Here is a 24,231-nt window from a genome sequence, read left to right as displayed (position 1 = left end):
TTAACTCCAATAAGGAAGGTTTGAATCTAACATTCATGTATCATAAATACTAAATAATTACACATATTAAGATAAAAAACTAACTCACAATCATATGTTATCTCGAAAAGGACATAATAAAAATTTTAAATCTAGCAAACCAAAAGCTGATGGAGAAGACATTTATACCGCTAGCTAACATAGAAGAAATGCTGCGAAGAAGAATGTTAGTTGAACATGCATATAAACCATAGTCTTTGTTCAATGGCATCTCTTGCCAACCAACGCACTCCACCATGACTGATGCCCTTCAGCACATCTCAAATTGATTGGATTCTCATTGTTGAAGCACAATCTTATCAATAACTAGTATACGGATATCGTAATTCTCTCTAAAGTTGGCAACTTCAATAAGTCATTGATCTAAGCGCTTTTTGCTCTTAGAAGATGAGAAAGCACAAGCATCTTTAGACTTGAAAGCACACCAGGTTCCAACCCACAGTATTCTCTCAGATTTCAGGACATCATTCAATTCAAGCTATTCAATCAACTTTGGACATCTGCATAAAGTTAAAGTTGTTAGTCAAACCATGCTTCCAAATCCAACATACATGACCTTAAATGCTTTATGGAAGCAACATTTTCCATAAGAGAAAATTTTCCATTATTCACAATATCATCGTTGATAAAATACCTATGGTAGTTTTGGCTATCCCTTTAATAGTATAATTTAAAAGTTCAAAAGTTTTCATTACAAATTTGAGACAATCATGACCACCCATAACAAAGGTTTCTTTCTAACATTCATGTATCACATATACTAAACAATCACACATGTCAAGATAATTGATAGACTCATATTCATATGATATCTTGAAAAGGAAGAACATAAAAATTTTAAATCTCACAAACCAAAAAAATTTGATGGAACAAACATTTCTACCATTACCTTACACAAAAGAGTTACCGTGAAGAAATCTGAAGCCGAAAAGACTAGTTGAAAATGCATATAGACCGTAATCTTTGTTCAATAGTATCTTCATTCCATACCAACGCACTCCACCATAATTGTTGGCATTCAATACATCTCAAATTGACTGCGTTCTCACAGTTGAAAGGCAATCTTGTCAACGACTGGCACATGGATATCTTAATATTCTCTAAAGATGGCCACTCCAATGAGTCATCAGTACAAATGCTTTTCACTTTTGGAAGATCATAGAGCTCAAGCGTTTTCAGTTTGGGAAGCACCTTGGGTTCAAACTCATTATTCTCAAATTTTGTAATTATCTCTTTGATTTCAAGACTTCCTTCAATTCTTAAGTGTTGAAGTCTACAGAGTTCTTTAATCATACCATTGGAGAATATTTTTTTCAACTTCGGACATTTCATTAAGATTAAACTTGTTAGGTTAGCTAGGCTTCCACTATGTACTGGACCTTCCCATATGCTTTCTAATTTTGGGACATTATTTATGTACATCTTTTCCAAGTTTTCTAATGCACTTCTTCTTTCACTATCACCATCAATAATTGTTTCAATATCATCGCAGCCTTCAATTAAACAACCTCGCATTTTATTGATATTTTCAATACCAAAATCTGATAATCTTGAAGCTCCTTTATGACCAATCAATTCTAATGTTTCAGAATTTGCAAGAACCTCTGAAATTGCAGGATTTACACCTTCACCATTTGCAAGCTTGAAACACTTCCTTATTTGGTATTCAAAACAATCTTGAATATGATAACTTGATGAGCCATGATAACCAACAGAAAAGTGGAATGTGAAGTGCATTTCCTTCCACAATGCGCTTGTCGAGATAAAACTCTTAAGGCAGTCCACATCGGGAAAGAAAATTGAAAGAGAAGTCAAACATTTCAAGGTAGCCACCTCCTCTGCAATAGACTTTACAACTCCCTCCCACCTTCGAGTGTTCGGATCTACATCAATTCTTAGTTCTTCCAATAAAGAAAGATTTGAAAAGACATTTTGATGACATTCAACATCCCCTGATTTTCCCAAGCCAAAATTTGACAAGGACATACGTAAACACTTCAACTGAATCAAATATCCAATTTGAATTGGTAAATGATTAATCCCAGTTCGTCGAATATCAAGCACCTCAAGATGCTTTAGTTCTTCTAAGTACTTAAGCCCCATTAAATTGATGCAAGAATTCAGATACAATGCTCTTAAACACGTCAAGCAAGACACAGATGATGGTAATGACGCAATTCCAGTGCCGTGTAAGTCTAGAACTAGTAGATTTTGCATGTATCTAAAGAATCTATGAGGAATCACTTTCAGGTCATTATTTTTTTGTAGCAGCAATGTTTTAAGATTGTTGCAATCTGGCAATTCTGGTAAAATGCACAATTTGCTATCCATCAAGGAGATTCGATTTACCTGCTGCCATTCTTCCTCATTGGGGGGCTCTTGTAGCTCCTCTTGGGTTTTCACCAAAATCTTAAAATCTTCGCTTTGGGAAGAAATTTTAAGGGCCATATTCCGCAACACTTTGTTCATACTTACATGATTCATCTTCTTGCTCCTCTCTAGCAAAGATACTTTGATAAGTTCATCCAATATGGTATGCCCTTTACCACGTGCAACTTTAAAATCATCAGCATCATGAATAAGACCTTCAGCTTTCCAACATTCCAACAAATAATCTATATATATGTCATAGTCTTCAGGATATAATGCAGTGTACAAAAAGCAAAATTTTTTATTGTCAGCATCTAAATCTTCGTAACAAAACTTTAGACACTCAATAAATTCATCCATGCCTTGGACTTTGATACTGCGCCATCTTCGCAAAAGAATTAATCCATCACGCCACAGGTGGACGTTATCCTTAAATTTGAAGGTGGTTGCTACCCTATCTATTAAGAGCGGCAAACCAGCACACTCACGAACAACTAGCTTGGCTATTGGTTCAACACCTGAAATATTTATATTCTGACCGACTATTTCCTTAAACATTTTCCATGCATCAACTTCAGACATTCGTTTCATAATAATCAACGCATCCATTTCATGACAAATCTGATGATATCTAGTCGCCAATACCACCTTGCTATCCTTTTGGTTGCCATAGATACCTATCTTTTTTAGATCCAGAATGTGCCAAACTTCATCCAAGAGAAGTAGATACCTCTTGCATTCCAACTCCATAGATATTCTCCAAGCAATTTCATCAACGTTAGTGATGCCCTCCATATTCAATTTTAGCCGATCTATAATTACATGTTGCAACTTTTCTACACTCCAATCTCGTGATACATGAACCCATATGACAATATCAAACATTTTAGCAATATCTTCATTGTCATTTAAGTTCTGCATTATTGTTGTTTTCCCGATTCCTACCATTCCCCAAAGTCCAATTTTTTTAACATTCCCATCTCTTAGGAGGCTCAATATATCTTCAACAACGCAGTGGAGTGATGGCTTGTCTTCTATCTTGGGTGCATGCATAATTCTCACACATTCTGGCAATTTCTCAACCATCATTCCCCTCTCAAATTTTGCATCTGACCAGAGGATATGTAGTTCACCGCACTTCTCTGCCATGCTTTTGCTAAGTTTTGCACGGAAACGATGGTGAAATACCCTCCATAACCGCTTTTTACCTCGTACTTTCTCGTACTTGGTTTTCAGTTTTTGCACATCTTCTTCACTCTTCGTGACTGTAGACATCCAAACTTGGCATTCTCTAGTGAACTGTTTCGTCTTATATTTGTTTGCTTCAGCCACTATATCTTCCTTTCTAGCAGATAGCTTCTCTGCAATATCTGTTAACCTTTTATAGTGTTTTTTCAGGTCATGCGCATAATTAACAGTCTGATTTATGTTATTGACAATCCGTCTCCCATCTTTGTACACCTCAGCTGCAACTGCAGAACCTACTATCTCTGTTCCCAACATACCTGTGGTACAACAAAATAAAATTTAAGACGTTGACAGAAATTCAAAATGCAAAATGAAGACTAACTTTTCAGTTCAACGATATAAGGATTAAATTGTAGTTAACAACACAAACAAGGGCATGGTTGGTCCAAAGATGCCAACTAGATTCCACTGAAATGTTAGTGGACGAACTCACAAGATTAAAATACAAATTCAAAGCAATGGTGTTAGAGATATATTAGCCCATTAGCATAGCCCCAAGTCTAATTCTATTTTGTGTGCAAGCCAATCCTCCTACTTTTACTAAAAGTCTATTAGTCTAGGGTTTAATCTACTATATATACACATGTTATGATTCATTGTAACACAAGATTTGTACTACACTTTAATATTATTGATGCAGTCCTTTAGGGTTTCCTCCATAGATGTAAGCCGTTAGGCTGAACCACATAACCCTTGTATGTAATTGTATTATATATTTTATGCTTCCGCTTCCATATCTATACTAGCATATTCAACATGGTGTACCAATGTTAATATTTAACATGAAATGTTAGTGGGCGAACTCACAAGATTAAAATACAAATTCAAAGCAACAGTATTTCACAATCTTAGAAAAAGACTTTACAGATGAGACTCTTTTCATCAATGAAGATTATCTATACATGGGCTTATAATTTATTTTGGGTAGATTACATAAATGGTTTGTAATCTTTACACCTTGTGTCAATTTGATCCATAACATTTAAATTGTGTTAATTTGATCTCTAATATTTTGTTGTTTGTCAATTTATTCCCTACTATTAACTCTTGGACATAATTTGCTGACATGTCTAACGGATTGAATAAAAAATTATTTCTTTGGCACGTAGTGGACACATAGAATGCCACATCATATTACATTAAAAAAAACAAAACAAAACAAAAAACAAAAAACAAAACAAAGAACAAAATAGAAGCATGCCCTGCCTCTTGCAAGTCCTATTTGGGATCAAAGTTTAAAAATCCCTAACTCTCTCATTCGATTATCAGACCATCCCTCATCACTCAAAACCACAACACACAACAGCTTCACATTTTGGTCGATAACAAAGGTTGTAGATGGCGAGGACTGGCGGTTCTAGTGAGGACTCTCTCTCTCTCTCTCTCTCTCTCTCTCTTTTATTGTGGTTTTGTATTGAATATTTGTGATGCGGGATTTTACTGAATTGGCACAAAGATGGGAGATTTTGGTATTGGGTTGAATTGGGCATTGGTTGAAATTGAGCTTTTGTGCTGTGTGTGGAAATGTGTTGCTGTGATTGTTTACTTTGAATTTGTGGTCTTGGAGTTTGTGTTGGGACTGGATTTTGTTTAATTTGTTGATTGGAATATAAGCTTTTGAGCATCTGTTCCATTTTGCCAAAAAAGAAAGAAAAAAGAAAGAGCCTTTGTTCTTATTCTCTATGTGCATTACAATGATTTGAATTTGTGATTTTGGGGTTTGGTTTGATTTGTTGAGGCAGAGACATGATTCCATTTTGTTCTTTGGATTTTGTAATATGAGGTGGCATTTGAGATGTCTGCTTACGTTGCAAAGAAATAATTTTTTTTATTTAGTCTGTTGGACACGTTAGTAATTTCCGTTCAAGAGTTAATAGTAGAAACCAAATTGACACATTATTAAAAAGTTAAGGACCAAATTTACGTAAGGTGTAAAGGTTAAAGACCATTTATATAATTTACCCTTAATTTTTTTTTTTCTGGAAAAAGTTACATTTTTTTTTATTTGAGTAATAAAGCAAGTAATGATAATTTGTTATTTATATTAATGTTTCAAATATAAAATAAAAGTAACTCAAAGGTCCTTTTTCCCCATTGAATTTAAGTAGCTCAAGCACGTATTCACCACGTGAATTATAAACTTTAGAGAAAAATTATACTAGTATGTCACGAGTGATTTTGTGATACATACATAGATGAATTTGGGTTGTGGGTCATCAGAATTCATGTAGGATACTAAGAGTGATATATAGTGCATTACGTGCTTGGTTCCCACTTAGTAGATGTGTAGTAATGGGGGCTGCTTTTGCATGGGATTGGTAGAGTTGTTTTAGTCGGTATTGATATGTAATTTTGGGTTTGTTAGAATAAGCCCGAATCTTTAGTTCGTGGAGTCATGGTTGTTTAATCTATCTTACTACCATTTAAGGGATTTTCCTTGTTTAGATTCCTAATTTTTCACATGCAAATTAAGTATCCTCAACTTAATCTATTTAGAAGATGTAAGTATCTATACTAGGATAAAAACTTCTCTCTCCTAGACTCCCTTAGGTCTTGAAAAGTGGAAGCCCCAACTTGTGTTTTTTCACGCAAGATCCAAACTCTTCCAATCTGTGATACCAGATTGTCATAGGGGATTTTTGTTCTTTGTTTGATCTCCCATCCCCCTTATCCATTCGGTGATACCTGATTGTTGTAAGGATAATTATTCCTTGCTAAATCTCCCTTCTCTATACCTCCCATTCTTGCAACAATTAATATCTTTCTTCAAATTGAGTAATCTTCGCTAATGGATGCGTCCCTGGAGGAGATGTGGAAACGCTTTCGTCTCTCTCATGTAGAAAAAGGTGTGATGTCTGTTAAATCAGAAGAAGTATCTTTTTCACAACAACAGACTCAGTATTAGGAGATAAGTTGGTGAGTTCATCTATATATGTCAAGGAAATTTTTGAATTGGATAAGGATGAAGATATGGAAATGATTCCAACTGTTCATGAAGAGAAATTGGGCCATACCAAGTCTTCCTTAAGGACTAGGAAACTATAAAGTTTTTATTTATAACTATTTTGTGTTGGTTTTAATTCCGTGCCAAATTTGATTGTAATTATGTTTAATCCTGTTTACCTTGTATTTTATGTGGGATTTTATTGTATGGGTTGTGTGTGAGAAAGAGTGTGAAGACTTAAGCTCTTATTGAAGACAAAGTGGATTTTGCAAGAAGATTCGCGAGAAGCTATCCCGCGAAGTGAGCCACATGCAGAGCACATGACTAGAATGCAAAAAGTCATGACAGCTAGTTTTTGCGAGTAATTCGCGGGTAAGACCTTCCAGTGAAATACCCGTGAAACATTCTGTTTTGCTATTTTGGCATATCTGCTCCACCAATTCTTCACCCACACTATGTATACCCTCATTACCCATATATTGTAAGGAGTGCTTTTTAGAGAGAAAATCCTAGATATTATTACCCTTGAGAGTTAGAGATTGTTATACCCACAATCCTCTACACAATCCTTTGTGGTTTTCCTCAACTCCTACCTCTCCATATCCAAATCCTTGAAAGGTTGATAGCCCAAACACTTACCATACCCATTCTGAGTGTAAAGTGAGGTTTCAGTGCTACTAGAAAGCATTGGAAGAAGCCAATCGTTTGGCGGATGCAATCAGGTTGAGTTGCGTGATTCAAAAAGCTAGAGAAGACAAGACTTCATCAAGTCAGTTGGTAGCAGGAGCTTGGAGGGCTCAAGTACATGAGGTAGACTAGGCTTGGAGGGTCTTTTATTATTCGTGTACTCCAACTTATTCTCTAGTAGATCGATTTACCACTTGGAGGGCGGCAGAGAAGTTTTTTGTCGAGTTCTTTGGTTTCCTCTTTAATAACACGTCTCGGTGTTATCTTGTATTTGCATTCTTCTTCCCTACTCTTTTAACTTTCATTTTATTGTTGTTATTTAATGAATATGGCTTAGAGTAGTTTTATTGTTTGTTCGCTCGCATTTACTCTTATTCCGCACTTAGTTTAAGTTAGAGTAAAAACAACCGAGCCGTAACTTTTAATTAGGGGTCTAAACAAGTTTTTGTGTATTCACACAAATCCGAGCTTTCAAAAACGTATGCTTAGGAGTAGTGGAAAAATTCCAACAGATTATTCCTTCTCCCTTGGTGTCACCACAAAAAAACGAGGTGCTGAAAAAAGTTCAGAAAATGCTATTGAAGCTTATTACAAGAGGCAAGCTATCAGTAAAAGAACAAAAGAATTCAATGCATCCCGCAGCCGAGGTTGGTCTCTAACCCCTTTCACAATATGAAAACTCAAAGCGTGAATTTGAAAAGAATTTGCCCACTAGAAGTCGCATGGATTCTTGAGGATATTAATTTGATTTGTGAAAGTGTTTTTTTTATGTATTTTTTTAGTGTTCCTTTTATTATATTCATGTGACTCTAGCACTTGATAGTGCTATAAAAGAGAATGATGATGTCATTGTTTAATGCTCCCTCTTTTTATTTTTCTCATTGTATAGCATGATTTTCAATTAATAAAAGTCTATTATCGTTTCCTCTAAAAAAAAAATCTATACTCTATACTATTATTATTTAAGGGGCTTTCAAGAAATTTTAACTATAGACTCTAAGCTGTGGACTTTATTTAAGCCATAGACTCTAATATGTGGAGTCTATATAAACCTCCTAAATTTTAGATAAATTTAAAATAGTAATAAAAACAGCTTTTTTTTTTCACCATGTTTCTCTATATCCCATAAAATTAGGCACTACCTCTCCTTACGCCTTCTAACTTCTTTTTTTTTAGATTATATCAACTTGGGTTTATTTTTGATAGAGTTGAACACTTACAAAAAAAAAAAAATGTGAAAGAGAAACAAAATTTGAGCATAAGCACTGTTGAAGTGGGCCCATGTGTGGCTTGAATTGCCACAAGCCCAAGTCAGTCTAACCTTAGTTGACCGAATCCTATTTGTAATAGGAACCTCTTCAGCCGACTTTGACATATATATATATATATATATTAGGTTTGAGATTAAGGGAAGCTATGAGAGATAATTCCCAATAACCTAGCAGCCGCATAAGAAGAAAGAATAGTGTTTTCTTATCTTGTGGGTGAGAGAGAAATATTATAGCCGTAAGTTTTACTCTGTATTTTTCCCTAATAATAGTAAATCCTTGCAACTCCGTGGACGTAAGCAAATTACCGAACCACGTAAATATTGTTTTGTGCGTGTGATTGTTTTTCTTTGGCGTGTGTTTTCTCTGTTTGTTTTGTTTCTCACAGGTTGGGATTTTGGTTAAATTCCCTACAACTGGTATCAGAGCCTAGGGTTAGGTTTGAGTGGGAGCAATGGCAGAGGAAGCAGGAAAGGCGTCTGGAATAGAAAATGGCACAGACTTTGGATTTTGGAGGATGCAAATCGAGGATCACCTTTATGGGAGGAAGTTGCATCTACCGCTTCTAGGGGAAAAACCTAAGGCTATGAAGGTTGAGGAATAGGCTCTTCTTGACAGACAGGTATTGGGAGTTATTAGGTTAACTCTGTCTAGGTCTGTTGCACACAATGTTGTAAAGGAGAAGACCACAACAGATTTAATGAAGGCGTTATCCGGTATGTATGAAAAACCGTCCGCAAACAATAAGGTGCATCTGATGAAGAAATTGTTCAATTTGAAGATGGCAGAGAATGCATCAGTAGCACAACATCTGAATGAATTTAATACTATCACAAATCAATTGTCGTTTGTAGAAATTGATTTTGATGATGAGATTCGTGCTATGATCGTCTTGGCTTCTTTGCCAAACAGTTGGGAGGCAATGAGGATGACAGTAAGCAATTCTACAGGAAAAGAAAAGCTGAAGTACAATGACATACGAGATTTAATTCTGGCTGAGGAGATTCGCAGAAGAGATGCAGGCGAAACCTCAGGATCTGGTTCTGCCCTAAACCTTGAGACAAGAGGCAGAGGTAATAACAGAAATTCAAACCGAGGCAGATCAAAATCCAAAAATTCTAATCGGAACAGAAGCAAATCTAGATCAGGCCAACAAGTACAATGCTGGAACTGTGGGAAAGCAGGTCACTTTAGGAATCAATGCTAAAGTCCTAAGAAAAAGAATAGAGATGATTCTGCTAATGCTGTAATAGAAGAGGTACAGGATGCATTACTTCTTGCAGTAGACAGTCTACTTGATGATTGGGTTTTGGATTCAGGAGTTTCGTTTCATACCACTCCACACCGAGAAATCATACAGAATTATGTTGCAGGTGATTTTGGTAAGGTGTATTTGGCTGATGGTTCAGTCTTGGATGTTGTAGGTATGGGAAACGTCCGGATATTGTTGCCCAATGGATCTGTTTGGTTACTGGAGAAGGTTCGAGATACTCCTAACCTAAGGAGGAATCTGATTTCTGTTGAACAACTTGATGATGAAGGGCATGCAATACTATTTATTGGTGGTACTTGGAAGGTTACAAAGGGAGCTAGGGTATTGGCTCGTGGAAAGAAAACCGGTACTCTGTACATGACCTCAAGTCCAAGAGACACAATTGCAGTTGCTGATGCAAGTACTGATACAAGCCTATGACACTACAGACTTGGCCACATGAGTGAGAAATGGATGAAGATGCTGTTGTCAAAAGGAAAACTACCAGAATTGAAGTCCATTGATTTTAACATGTGTGAAAGTTGCATCTTAGGAAAACAGAAAAAAGCGAGCTTCTTGAAAACTGGCAGGACATCGAAAGCTGAAAAATTGGAGTTAGTACACACTGATTTGTGGGAGCCTTCTCTGGTTGCATCCCTTGGAGGTTCAAGGTACTACATCACTTTCATTGATGACTCAAGCAGAAAGATATGAGTTTATTTTCTGAAAAATAAATCTGATGTATTTGAAACTTTTAAGAAGTGGAAGGCCATGGTTGAGATAGAAACAGGTTTGAAAGTAAAATGTTTGAGGTCAGATAATGGAGGAGAGTACATAGATGGAGGGTTCAGTGAGTATTGTGCTGCACAGGGAATTAGGATGGAGAAGACCATTCCTGGGACACCACAGCAGAATGGTGTGGCTGAGCACATGAACAGAACTCTCAATGAGCGTGCTAGGAGTATGAGGTTGCATGCTGGACTACAAAAAACTTTTTGGGCTGATGTTGTTAGCACTGCAGCTTACTTGATAAACCAAGGACCTTCAGTTCCCATGGAGTTCAGACTTCTTGAGGAGGTTTGAAGCAGTAAAGAGGTAAAGTTTTCACACTTAAAAGTTTTTGGTTGTGTTTCTTATGATCATATTGATTCTGATGCTTGTAGTAAACTTGATACAAAGTCTAAAATATGTTTTTTCATTGGCTATGGTGATGAGAAATTTGGCTATAGGTTTTGGGATGAACAAAATAGGAAAATCATCAGAAGTAGAAATATGATATTTAATGAACAGGTTATGTACAAAGACAGGTCAACTGTAGTGTCAGATGTTACAGAGATAGATCAAAAGAAATCTGAGTTTGTTAACTTAGATGAATTGACTGAAGGTACTGTCCAGAAAAGGGGTGAAGAAGATAAGGAGAATGTAAATTCACAGGTAGATCTGAGTACACCTGTAGCTGAAGTCCGTAGATCTTCTAGAAACATTAGACCTCCACAACATTATTCACCCACTTTAAATTATCTCCTGTTGACTGATGGTGGTGAGCCAGAGTGTTATGATGAAGTCTTGCAAGATGAGAATTCAAGCAAGTGGGAGTTAGCCATGAAGGATGAGATGGATTCCTTGTTGGGGAATCAGACATGGGAACTGACTGAATTGCCAGTAGGAAAGAAGGCTTTGCACAACAAGTGGGTATACAGAATAAAGAATGAGCATGATGGTAGTAAACGTTACAAGGCCAGATTAGTTGTTAAAGGGTTCCAGCAGAAGGAAGGCATAGACTACACAGAGATATTTTCTCCAGTTGTGAAGATGTCAACAATCAGACTGGTACTGAGAATGGTGGCTGCAGAAAACTTACATCTTGAGCAGTTCGATGTGAAGACAGCATTCCTTCATGGTGATTTGGAGGAAGACCTTTACATGATTCAGCCAGAAGGGTTCATTGCTCAAGGACAAGAGAATCTAGTCTGCAAATTGAGAAATAGCTTGTATGGCCTAAAACAAGCTCTCAGACAGTGGTACAAGAAATTTGACAGTTTTATGCATAGAATTGGGTTCAAGAGATGTGAAGCTGATCACTGTTGCTATGTTAAGTCTTTTGACAATTCTTACATTATATTATTGTTGTATGTGGATGATATGCTTATTACAGGGTCTAGCATTGAGGAGATTAATAATCTGAAGAAGCAATTGTCCAAATAGTTTGCAATGAAGGATTTGGGAGCTGCAAAGCAAATCCTTGGTATGAGAATCATTAGAGACAAGGCCAATGGTACATTGAAGCTTTCACAGTCAGAGTATATGAAGAAAGTTCTTAGCAGGTTCAACATGAATGAAGCTAAACTAGTGAGCACACCCTTGGGTAGTCATTTCAAACTAAGCAAAGAACAGTCACCGAAGACAGAAGAAAAAAGGGACCACATGAGCAAGGTGCCCTATGCCTCAGCTATTGGCAGCTTGATGTATGCTATGGTGTATACAAGGCCAGACATTGCACATGCAGTGGGAGTTGTGAGCAGATTCATGAGTAGGCCTGGAAAGCAGCATTGGGAGGCAGTCAAGTGGATTCTGAGATATCTGAAGGGTTCATTAGATACATGTCTTTGCTTCACAGGTGCAAGTTTGAAACTGCAGGGTTATGTAAATGCTGATTTTGCTGGTGATATTGATAGTAGAAAGAGTACTACTGGATTTGTATTTACTCTAGGTGGTACAGCTATATCATGGGGTTCAAATCTGCAAAAGATTGTCACTTTGTCTACTACAGAAGTTGAGTATGTTGCAGCAACTGAAGCTAGAAAGGAGATGATTTGACTACATGGTTTCTTAGATGAATTGGGTAAAAAGCAAAAGATGGGCATTCCACACAGTGACAGTCAGAGTGCAATCTTTCTTGCCAAAAATTCGGCTTTTCATTCAAAGTCGAAGCACATACAGACAAAATACCTCTTTATCCGTTATCTTGTTGAAGATAAACTGGTAATACTTAAGAAGATTTGTGGATCTAAGAACCCGGCAGACATGTTGACTAAGGGTGTCACTATTGAGAAGTTGAAGCTGTGCGCAGCTTCAATTGGTCTTCTAGCTTGAGGACGGGAGGATGAATTGCAGGGATGAGGGATTGTGTTATGGAGGATTGTGGTTGATGTTTGCAGCTTGTGAGCCCTTAAGGGCTAAGGTGGAGCTGATGGAGGAGTTTGCTAGTGTAGCTTGATCAATTCAAGCCAAGGTGGAGATTTGTTGAAGTGGGCCCGTGTGTGGCTTGAATTGCCACAAGCCGAAGTCAATCTAACCTTAGTTGACCGAATCCTATTTGTAATAGGAACCTCTTCAGCCGACTTTGACATATATATAAATATATATATATTAGGTTTGAGATTAAGGGAAGCTATGAGAGATAATTCCCAATAACCTAGCAGCCGCATAAGAAGAAAGAATAGTGTTTTCTTGTCTTGTGGGTGAGAGAGAAATATTATAGCCGCAAGTTTTACTCTGTATTTTTCCCTAATAATAGTAAATCCCTGCAACTCCGTGGACGTAGGCAAATTACCGAACCACGTAAATATTGTCTTGTGCATGTGATTGTTTTTCTTTGGCGTGTGTTTTCTCTATTTGTTTTGTTTCTCACATGTTGGGATTTTGGTTAAATTCCTTACAAGCACATGGTCAGAGGCTATTATAAAATTAGTGATTAAAAAAAAACGGAAGTTATTCATACTATACTCTATCTTTTTTTCTTTTTCTTTTTTAATTTTTTAATTTTTTTAATTAGGGATGTAACTATGATGATCCCCCATATCATTTTTGTTGATAATACACCCATTTTCTATGATGCAAGCCCAACTCAACTTTGCTATTTGAGATGTATCCTTATTTGTTTTAAGGCAGTATCAAGTTTGAGGATAGATGAGAACGAAACTGAAATTGTGCCAATTGGAGAGGGGTTGAATGTTTTTATGAATTTTAAAGCAATCATGGCTGTCGTGTTTCCTCTTTTCCTATGAAATATTTGGGTTTGCCTCTGGGAACCTGCTTCAAGGCAAGGCACATCTTGGACATTATCAATTTATCATTGAGAGGATGAAAAGGAGATTGGTTGGCAGGAAGAAATTGTCCTCATCAAAAAGGGTGAAACTTATTACCCTTTTTTTTATACATAAGTTACAGATGCACCTTCTTTTTTTGGAAAGGAAGTTACACATGCACTTAGTGGATCTCAAACTCATAACCTCGTCCTTATTAAAAGTAGTTTATCACTTTATTTCCAACTATTCTTATCTTTATCTTTGTTGCCTACAGCTACAGGCGTGGCAAAAGGCATGGAGAATACAAAGGGGCTTTCTCTGGTGGTGGCTTTGTTGAGGTCAAACCACAAAAGGGCCTTATAGTGTGGGCTTGTGGAATAATATTTGAAAAAGATGGAACAACATCTCACTTTTATCTGATCTGCTGTTGGTGACAATGCTAGAATACGTTTTTGGCATGATTTGAGGAATGATAAGACCACTCTTTAAGGAGGGGAAATTCTTGTATGCACTTAGTGAGACATAAGTCTTATATGCTGGCGTACGTATAAGATCCCACCTCCTTAAGGAGAGATATCTTAGCCTCTTTCTTTTTGTCTGGGACAAAGACACTGAGGTTACGGATTATATATATAACACAAATGGGAGCTTTTATTGGAATCCATTATACATTAGAGAGGTGCAAGATTGTGAACTAGAACATATGGTTTAATTAATGGAGGATATATATATATACACATACTAAGAAATTACCTAATGGGGAGGAAGACAAATTGGAATGGATCTCGTTGAAGTTTCAAGGCTTCCAAGTGAAGGGTTATTATAAGACACTGAGAGGAGATAAGAACCCATTTCCTAGGCAGAGAATTTGGAAGCTCATGTTCTACCAAGTGTGGCTTTTTTCATACACCTAGCTAAGAACTTGACTACAACTCTACAAGAAACCTTCGACAATAAGGGATAATCATCATAGATTGGTGCTTAATGTGCAAAATCGGGGAGAATGTCTTGTTTTGTGTTTGTAAGGGTCATATATTTATGTATTGGCAAAACGCACGTTAGTAATTGAGTCTTAGTTTCTAGTGTGTTCAAGAATATTTTGGTTGAATAAACAAGTGATATTATTGAAAACACAAGATTGCTTAAGAAACTAATCAAGAAAAGATGTCAGAATAGGACTTAGATACCTTTTGATACTTGTCAATCTATCAAGACTTAATGGATCTCGATACCTTTCAATCTATTGAGTTACTGGAATTTTTTTTCTAGCCAGCAATATTTTATTTAGGTGCCTATTTTTTATGGGTTTTTAAACCTAGTTGGAGAGCTATTTAAAAGCCCATTAAACTTCTATAAAAATAAGGTGGTTGTGATAGAAAACCTAAGGCATTTCATATTGAAACCCTAGCATCGACTTATTGAACCTGTGAGTTCAAAAAATAAGCAAAATCTCTAGTACTAACAATTGAAGATTTTATGGGGGGTTTGTGTAAAACTGTTGCAAAAATCAGCTACAACAATCAAAAGAGTTGTTGTGCTGTTAGTCATAAATAGGATATTTGTGCAAAGGAAAGGTCTATTACAATAAGTAGTCCAACTAGGGATTGTAGTTGAGGTTTTGCTGTAGGTAGGTACTTTGGGATAGTGTAAGATTCCTTGTATTTGTAACCTCTATTATTGTTAGTGGATTATTCGGGAGTGATAACCTAAAATTCACCCAGTAGGGTTTTGCCTACAATGATTTTTCCCATCTTGATCAAATTACCGTGTCAAACTTATTTTCCACTACATTTGATTTAGATTGGTGATTTTATTGTACCTTAATTTGCATGTAACTTGGACTAATTAATCAACTTGGGTAATTAGTTAATTTAATGAATGTAATGAATGATGATGATGACCTTCAAGAAGCTTATAATAAGCTTTATAAACTATTTTTTCAAATCTCTTAAAAGAAAACAAAATTAGAGGCTAAACTTGAGGAGATCAAACTTGAAAAAGGTGAATTGATTGTAAAATTGGATGAAGCCAATAAATTAAATGAATTTTTGAAAAATCAAATTTCATCTCAAGTGGATAAAATTAAAAGCTAGGAAGAGCAACTAATTGAATTTAAAGTTGAAGTAGAAAAATTAATTAGTGTCAAGCCTGTTGATGAGCCTAACTCAAAAGATTATTATTATTTTTATATTCCTCCATTTAAAAAGAATAATGAAGAATAGTTGAAGGCTAATGTAGCTAGGATAGACAGAGGTGAAAAAATTTATGTTGAATCTGAAATTTCAAAAAACCTATGTCTAAATCCTCTCCTAGGCTACAAGAAAATATGAATTTGTCCCACTTGTCATCATTATCATGTTGTTGGTCATTTTAGGCCAAATTGTGCTAAGTTGGTGCCTTTGTCAACCTCCAAATCTAAACACCCACCTAGGAAATCTAGTAATTCTAAAACTACTCATGTTTGTCACCATTGTGGTGCTTCTAGTCACACTCATCTTGATTGTTTCAAGTTGTTTCCTCTTAAGCAAGTGTTTGATATATCTCATCCTTTGTCTCAAGGCTCTATACCTATTCGTGGTAAGTTATTAAAATTTAAGTTTTTTTAACTCAGTTTCTGGGGAATGTTATTTCCTCTAATTTTTTTTTTTCTAAAATAAAATACAAAAGCATGAACAATTTGCATTTTTTACTAAAGAATATTCTTACAATGCTTTTTTTAAGAGTTAACAAAATATAATAATAACTATATTTAGCTTATTATAAAATGCTTCTAATTGCATATTTTAAAATGTACTCATGCATATACATGGATTTACAAGCTAGTATAAATATATGTGTGCATGTGTGTAACTTTTGAAACTGCAAGGTTATTTATGACACTCTTTTTTTAATTATAAAAAATATTAATGAAAATGCAAACATGATATATATAAAATGTCACTTAATTTACGTTATATCCATGTTTTTGTTGTCTCAATTCTATGCCAAATTAATTAACTTGTAATTCTGCATAGATTTTCATGTATTTTTGGGATTACATTGTAATTGGGTAGAGTACTTGAGCCTTGGTCACTGTTGCTAGCTGAAGAAGTTCACTTCCGTGAAAGTAGGGGAGTTCAAGCAGCCCGCCCACCTGCCCAACCCGCCCGCATCCGATCCACCGCCACCCAATCCAACAACTCTGGTGGTCAAACGCGAGTTCAAAACTCTCTAACCCGACCCTAGTTCAAAACTCGTGAAACCCGACTTGCCTGTAAGCTTCACACTCATTCTGGACCAAATCCGACGAGACCTCATTGAGATCCGTCGAGATCTAGTCCAGATCCCACGAGATCTCGCCGTTATCCAACAAAATCTAAGCTAGATCTCGATGAATCCAGCCAAATATCGACCTTGATGATAAAACTCAAGACCGACCTGATACAACCTGAAATCGACGAGACCCGAACTGAAAGATCCAACCAAATCATTCGGATCGGTTTCGGGTTATATTTTCATCCACTCGAATTATTCGGGTCGAGTCCAGGTTGGGCACAAGCCTGACCCATGAACAACCCTACGTGAAAGTAAGTGTTGCCCGCAAGATGAACACGTGGCAGAAAAAGGAGCGAGCTTTTTCTTTACAACTTGGTGGGTTTTCATGGCTTTGGTTTTGAGGACAAACTTCTAGCTTTTCATGGTTTTGGTGTCTCTGATGGTGGGTTTTAATGGTAGTGGTAGGGAGATGTGGGGGTGATAAACAGTGGTGCTTGGATTGAATTGGTTTTTGTTTTTGTTTTTGTTCATTTTTTAATATATTTGAATTTATTATTATTATTTTGATGCTGTGTAATTTTAAAATAGAAGATGTAATGTAGAGCGTATTGGAAATAATGTGCTAAAATTGATGAAATAAGTTACTAAAGTAAGTTTTGGTGTGGTAAATAGCATTTGGTATGATATTAGTAAGTATTAACGGTATCAAATCACAGTCAACAAGTAAAACCTATAACATTTCTCAAAAAAAAAAAAAAAACACCTATAACAGAAAATGCATTTAATGGTTCGATTTTCTAATAGAATGTTGAGAAACTATTCCAGCTAACTATTACCTATTTACCTTCTTAAATTATTTTATTTCATTAAAATAAAAAAAGAGTTTAATAATGAAAGTTAAAAATCAGATCAGATTTAATAAAGAAGACCGTTTTTGTTTTTTTAATTTTTTAATTATAATATGAATATATATATATATATATATATATAACAATTTCATAGACTAACTGGTCGAAAGACCAATAGAAAGTACGTCTCTTTGGACATGATTAACAATCACGGGAGTTTCTTCCACCCAAATTCCAATCAGATCAGATTTGACAAAGAAGACAGTTAATCCCGGCCGAATTGAACACCCAAATGGCATACAGCTTAGTCATTTTCCCGGTCAAAGTGAGAGGGCATATATGTATAGAGTAGCGTAATAAGCTTTAAGCAGTCCATTTCAATTTCCAAACGCATAAACCTAACCAGGAATGAGAGAATAGTATATGTGGATAAAGAAGACTGACCTTAGAACAGCTCAAGAAAATCACCAACAAGGAGTTATGCAATTCCGGCTCCCCTTACCTAATTCCAAGAAAAAGTACTAGACCATTAAAGTCCTGGCCCTCCACTAACAATAGAGCAGTGTTAAAAACTTAAAATTACGAAACTACCTTACTGCAGCTCATGAAAATCACCAACAAAGAGATATGGAACTTCCGGCTTCCCTTATAAGCCACTGACAAAGTAAAGACTAGACAGGGTAAGTTTTGTCCCCACCGGAGTCATAGAACAGCAAAGTTACAATTATGAAAACTCGCCTCTTTAATTTAGTACAGCTCAAGGAAATCACAAATTAAGGAGATTTTTTTTTTTTTTTTGAGTACCAGGAAGAAGATCTGGAACTTCCTGCTACTCTACCTAGCCACTAACCAAGTATAAAGACCTGCTTCTCTAGTCATTGACAAAAGTATAAAGACCAAACCGGCCCATATTAATAAAGGTAGGGCCTGTGTCAAGTGAAAATTTTCACCAGATACGGCAGGATTCAGACATGTGTTTAAGAGTGGACATGTGTCCGCAATTCAACATGTCCAATGATAACTTTCATCGGACATAAGCCACATCCTATTAATAATAGAGCAATATTACATATAATGAAAACTAAATTGAAAAAAAAAAAAAAAAACAGTAAACTATGGAGACGTACATATAAAAAATTAAATTTACTATCAAATAATGAATTATGAAAGAATTATTCTAATGCGTGGCCTTCACCTTAGAAATACTTCCAATGGAGAACAAATGCTTTTTTCGAATGCTAGAATAAGTTAACTTTGCTTTCCTATTGAACAAATGCTTTTTTCAAATGCTAGAATAATTTAACGTTGCTTTCCTATTTATGCTTCCTCCACCAATAAGTGTAATTGATTTTGATTGTCAAGTTGTTCACCAAAAGTAATATCTATTAATTAACCAAATGATGTTTTAAGTGATGGTTTACAAATAGACTCTTGATAGGATAAAATAAATAAATAAATAAATAAATATTTTCATAGAGATAGTTCCGCTCCTGATAACTTAGCCATTAACAAAGTATAAGACCTGCTCCTTTAGTCATTGACAAAAGTATAAAGACCAAATGGAGTGAGGTTTGGGTCCATATTAATAATAGAGCAATGTTACAAATAATGAAAACTAAATTGAGACCACAAAAAAAAAAAAAAAAAACCGTAAGCCGCGCGTGGAGACGTACATGTAAGCAATTAAATTTACTATAAAATAATGAATTATGAAAGAATTATTCTAATGCATGGCCTTCACCTTAGAAATTCTTTCAATGGAGAACAAATGCTTTTTTCGAATGCTAGAATAATTTAACGTTGCTTTCCTATTTATACTTTCTCCATCAATAAGTGTAATTGATTTTGATTGTCAAGTTGTTCACCAAAAGTAACATCTATTAATTAACCAAATGATGTGTTTAAGTGATGGTTTACAAATAGACTCTTGCTAGGATAAAAAAATCTTTTTTTTTTTTTGAGAAACAAATCTTTTTTTATTATTATTATTATATAGAAATAGTTTCAATTCATGGCATTCGCTCTAGATGATCTTTTTTTCAATCACAAGAGACTTTATCAGTTGAGCTAATTGAAATCCACTAAAACTAAATATATAATAATTAAGGGCTTATTTGGTTAGCTAAAAAAACCACTTTTGTTTTCATTTTCAGTTTTTAGTGGGTTTCATCACTAAAAAACTAGTTTGGTTTTGACATTTGTATTTAGTTTTTATTTTCAATATCTTAAAAGTCGAATTTCGAATACAAAAAAATGAATACAACTTTTCAACATTTTCGTTTCTCTATGAATATGAATACAGTGGCATATTCATAAATATTGTGAAGACAAAAAATTACTTTTTTTTAGTGATGTGATGTGTGTGAGTGAGAAAATTTACTTTAAAAAAAAAAAAAGAAGACAATGACCAAATTAACCTGGGTATAATGTTTTCTATATCCAAATTATGTATTCAAAACAACTTACCAAATATTACCAAATGTGAATATAGAAAAAACAAATGAAAAGTGAATACACCACTTTTTAAAACCAAATAGACCATAAATGATTAAGATAACTTTATGTAGGTCACATTAAAACTCATAAGGATGATTTTTTTTCATTATCTCACTTGGCTCATGTGACATTTGAATACCTTGATGAGTGACTATAATTCAGCATAATATTACTCATACCAAAATGCTCTCACTCAAATAAATAATTCAAAACATGAATCATGGTGATGATACCCTAAATTATAATAAGTATTTCCTTCCATGTTTTACAATATGGTATTCTTAGTATGAGTATTTTTATGAAGGGTACCATTTTAGAAAACTTTTATGAAAAATAAAAAAATAAAAAATAAAAGACTAACTTTTTTGATAACTTTTTTCAATTTATTCAACAACTTTTTCAATTTTTCATAAAAGGTTTCCTAGAATTAATAATTAATGTATGCCCTACCAAACTATTCTTTAAAAAAAAAAAAGGTAAAGTGCAAAGCGCACCCCTTAAGTTTGGGAGTGTTTGAATTTTACATCCTAAAATTTCAGAATTTTGATTTTGCCATCTAACATTCTTTGTTATTTGGATTGTTAACCCGTCAGTTTTTCACTAATTTGTAAGTTAACTATCACATTTGCTAATTGGACCAATTAAATTGCGACACTTGTTATTAACTACTCTGTGTCATTATTTTTTACTCCATGTCATTATCTATACTACTATTTAAAGAGTTTCTCCTGTTTGGATTCCTCAATATCGATACCCAAAATATCCTCAACTTTACTAGTTTGTAAACCTTAAATAGTAGGGTTAAACATGTAAAATTACTAATTTAAAAAGCCCTAAGTTTTAGACAAATTTGAAAAAACATTGCCTACAAAATAGATAAAGAGCGTGAGGCTTTTTTTTTTTTTAAGAATAAAATATTAGAAATGTGTGTTAGAATAAGTGGGTTAGTGGGAGTGTTTCTATTTTGTAGGCAATGTTTTTTTAAATATATCTAAAATTTAGGACTTTTTAAATTAGTAATTTTACATGTCTAATATTACTATTTAAGCTTTACAAATTGATAAATTTGAGAATATTTTGGGTATTGAAATTGAGGAATCCAAATAGGGGAAGCCCCTTAAATAATAGTATAGATAATAACACCAAATAATAATTACGAACTTTCCTAAACTAAGTGTATGTTTGGCAAAAATTATTTTGCCAACTTATTTTACTATTCAGGTTATTTTTGCTACTATTCATGAGTCCTATTACACTTTTTTTGGTATTGTTTATAGGTTCTATTGTACTATTTCAGTTAACTTTTACCTTTATCTACCGTACTTTTAGCTAAAGTTTTCAGTTTCAGCAAAATAAGCGGATCTCAAACAGACCCTAAAAGTTGAAAATTGTGATCATCCCCAACTCTAATTCTTTGGTGGTAGTGGACCTTGTTGGTGGAGTTGTGGAAAGAGAAAGCAGAGCGGAATGGGTCTAAGGAGCCTTTCATTTTTGGTAATATCATTGTTATTGCTGTTTATATCAATCGCAAGAGCTGAATTTGTTTGGATGCCAAACTTGGTCACTGGTCATCATCAGATTTGGAACTGCACTTTTGAGGACCTTTGATTCTTTTGGGGAAGAACACACTCATATTGTTCTTCCAAAATTTTAGTCAAAAGAAAAAAAAATTAATTTAATTGCTTTCTTTAATTAGATTTTAGGATTTATTTTCAGTAGTTTGAAGATTTTTAAAAGTTATTTTATTACATATAATAAATAATCCACATGTCACAATTTGATTGAACCCACTTATGCATGTTATAAGTTGATGTGGCACTTAACTAACACATCAAAAGAATAAAAATAAAAATAAATTAACAGAGGCTAAAAATCCAAACAACATATAATGTTAAGGTCCAAAATTCAAATTCTAAAATTTTTGAGTGTAAAATTTAAATATCCTCAAATTTTAGAAGTGCATTTTACAATTTATCTTAAAAAAAATAAAATAAAATAAAAAATGATAGCTCCCCCTACCGCTAACATCCAATATAGGTACAAAGACTCGACAAGGTAAGGTTTGGTCCCTCGTTAATAATTGAGAAAAAAAAAAAAAAAAGGAAAGAAATGTTGGAGTAGTGTCTTTTACCAAAAAAGAAAAAAAAAAAAAAAAAAAAAGATAGAGCAATGTCACAAATTATGAAAACTAAAGTTGGAGCAACTCGAGGAGACTGGAACTTTCGTCTCCCCCTGTCGTTGACATCGTCGGCCTCGAATAAGGATAAAGAGTAAAAGGCTAGACGATGTATAAAGTTTTGGGCCCACATAAATAATAATTGAGCACTCTTTTCTTAAAAAAAGAAAAAGAAAAAGAAAAAGTAATAATAAAGCAATGTTACAAATTATGAAAACTAACTTTAGCTCAGCTCAAGAAAGTTACCGAGAAGTAGGTTTTAATTAGTTTAATTGGTAAATTTTTGTCTATATCAAAAATTAAAAGTTATATAAAAGATTTGGAGTTTAATTTCCGCCTATACCAAAAATTGATTGGTGTCTTGATCTAATAAAAAAGAGCTATTATCAGGAGCAGACACCATAGGTTGAAACTTTCTCTTAAAAAGAAAGTTACCGAGAAGGAGACTAAAAGCTAGGTCTATAAATAAATAAAACTATGCTGGAGTTCGGTTTGGAAAAAGATTTGTTATCAAACAAGCTAAGCTTAAGCCTAAATTTAGACTAAACTATTAAACGAGATGAGACAAATATAATAATGTATTCATGAACAAACTTGTAAATATGAGTCTATTTAATTATATATAGTAGTAATGTTATACATTTACATGTAAATTTGTTTTAAAATTATCATTCATTTCTCAATTTTCATCACTCATTACTTAGTAGCGGCTTCAGGAATTTTTCTCAGCGTGGTCATTAAAAAACTTAAATTAAAAAAAATTTTAATAAAATAAAATATATCACAAAAAAGTGCAAATACATAAATCTTTAAAATTTTATTTTACGAGTTTTCATATTTTGAAATTGATGTATTATAGTTTCGTTATCAATTTTGAAAACTCACTTAGTGTATAAAATACTTGTGAATGTTTAGACCCCCTAAAAACAAATTTTCAAAAGTAAACTTATATTCAAACAATATATGTGCGGAATATGGAATATAAGTAATATCCAAAATAGCAAACTATTTTAAGTCAATAATTAATCACATCTAGTAGAAATTAAAAGTTAAGAGTAAGGGAAAGAGAGATACAAATACAAGATAACACTGGCACGTGTTATCAAAGAGGAAATTGAAGAACTCGGCGAAAAACCTCTCCACCGCCTTCTAAGCGTTAAATGATTAACTAGAAAATCAGTTGGGATACATGAATAACAATAGACTCTCCAAGCCTAATCTACCTAGTGTACCTAAACCCTCCAAGCTTCTTGCTCTAACAAGGTTACGCCGAACCGTGTCTTCTCTAGCTTATTGGATCCCACAATTAGCCCATTACATCAACCAAAATGAATTGTTGCTCTCTTGAACTGCTTTCCAAACACCAAGAGCCTTCCCACTATTTTGAATTTGGTGAGGTAAGGATTTGGGTTATGATCCTCTCATGGATATGACAATGGAGAGGATGAGAGTAGAGGAATTTGAAGAATTAAACATATAAGATTGTGGATGAATTAATCTTGCTTTTCTCTAGGTTTTTCTCTCAAAATTCTCTTTGGAAGCTCTCTATATTTCGTGGGTATAAGGGTATTTATAATAGGGTATGGATGGAATGTGAAAAGTTACTTTTCAGCAAAACAG

At 34.4% G+C, this 24,231-nt stretch overlaps 1 protein-coding gene across 3 annotated transcripts; it reads right to left on the bottom strand.

Moving 5' to 3' along the window:
• Window positions 1-18,882, bottom strand: LOC115977605 (probable disease resistance protein At4g27220). Of its 3 annotated transcripts, XM_031099550.1 has the most exons (5): window positions 18,531-18,882; window positions 18,384-18,441; window positions 1,335-3,914; window positions 929-1,244; window positions 1-539 (listed from the first exon to the last, which is right to left on the bottom strand). In XM_031099550.1, the coding sequence occupies exons 3-4, from the start codon at window positions 3,910-3,912 to the stop codon at window positions 973-975; spliced, it is 2,850 nt and encodes a 949-aa protein (XP_030955410.1). In that variant the 5' UTR covers window positions 3,913-3,914; window positions 18,384-18,441; window positions 18,531-18,882; the 3' UTR covers window positions 1-539; window positions 929-972. The 3 variants fall into 3 exon arrangements, with proteins under 3 accessions (XP_030955410.1, XP_030955409.1, XP_030955408.1); XM_031099549.1 differs by having other exon boundaries at window positions 947-3,914; XM_031099548.1 differs by having other exon boundaries at window positions 929-3,914; window positions 18,531-18,881.
• Between the last annotated feature and the right edge of the window lie 5,349 nt (window positions 18,883-24,231).

The sequence above is a fragment of the Quercus lobata genome, chromosome 2, assembly GCF_001633185.2.
Source record: "Quercus lobata isolate SW786 chromosome 2, ValleyOak3.0 Primary Assembly, whole genome shotgun sequence".
In the NCBI taxonomy this organism is placed as follows: domain Eukaryota; kingdom Viridiplantae; phylum Streptophyta; class Magnoliopsida; order Fagales; family Fagaceae; genus Quercus; species Quercus lobata.
Note: the sequence above shows the minus strand (reverse complement) of the source record. Positions and strands in the feature narration are given on the sequence as shown.

What these genes read in the sequence shown, in the direction of transcription:
- LOC115977605 (XM_031099549.1), bottom strand. Translation starts at nt 3,912, where the DNA reads ATGTTGGGAACAGAGATAGTAGGTTCTGCAGTTGCAGCTGAGGTGTAC.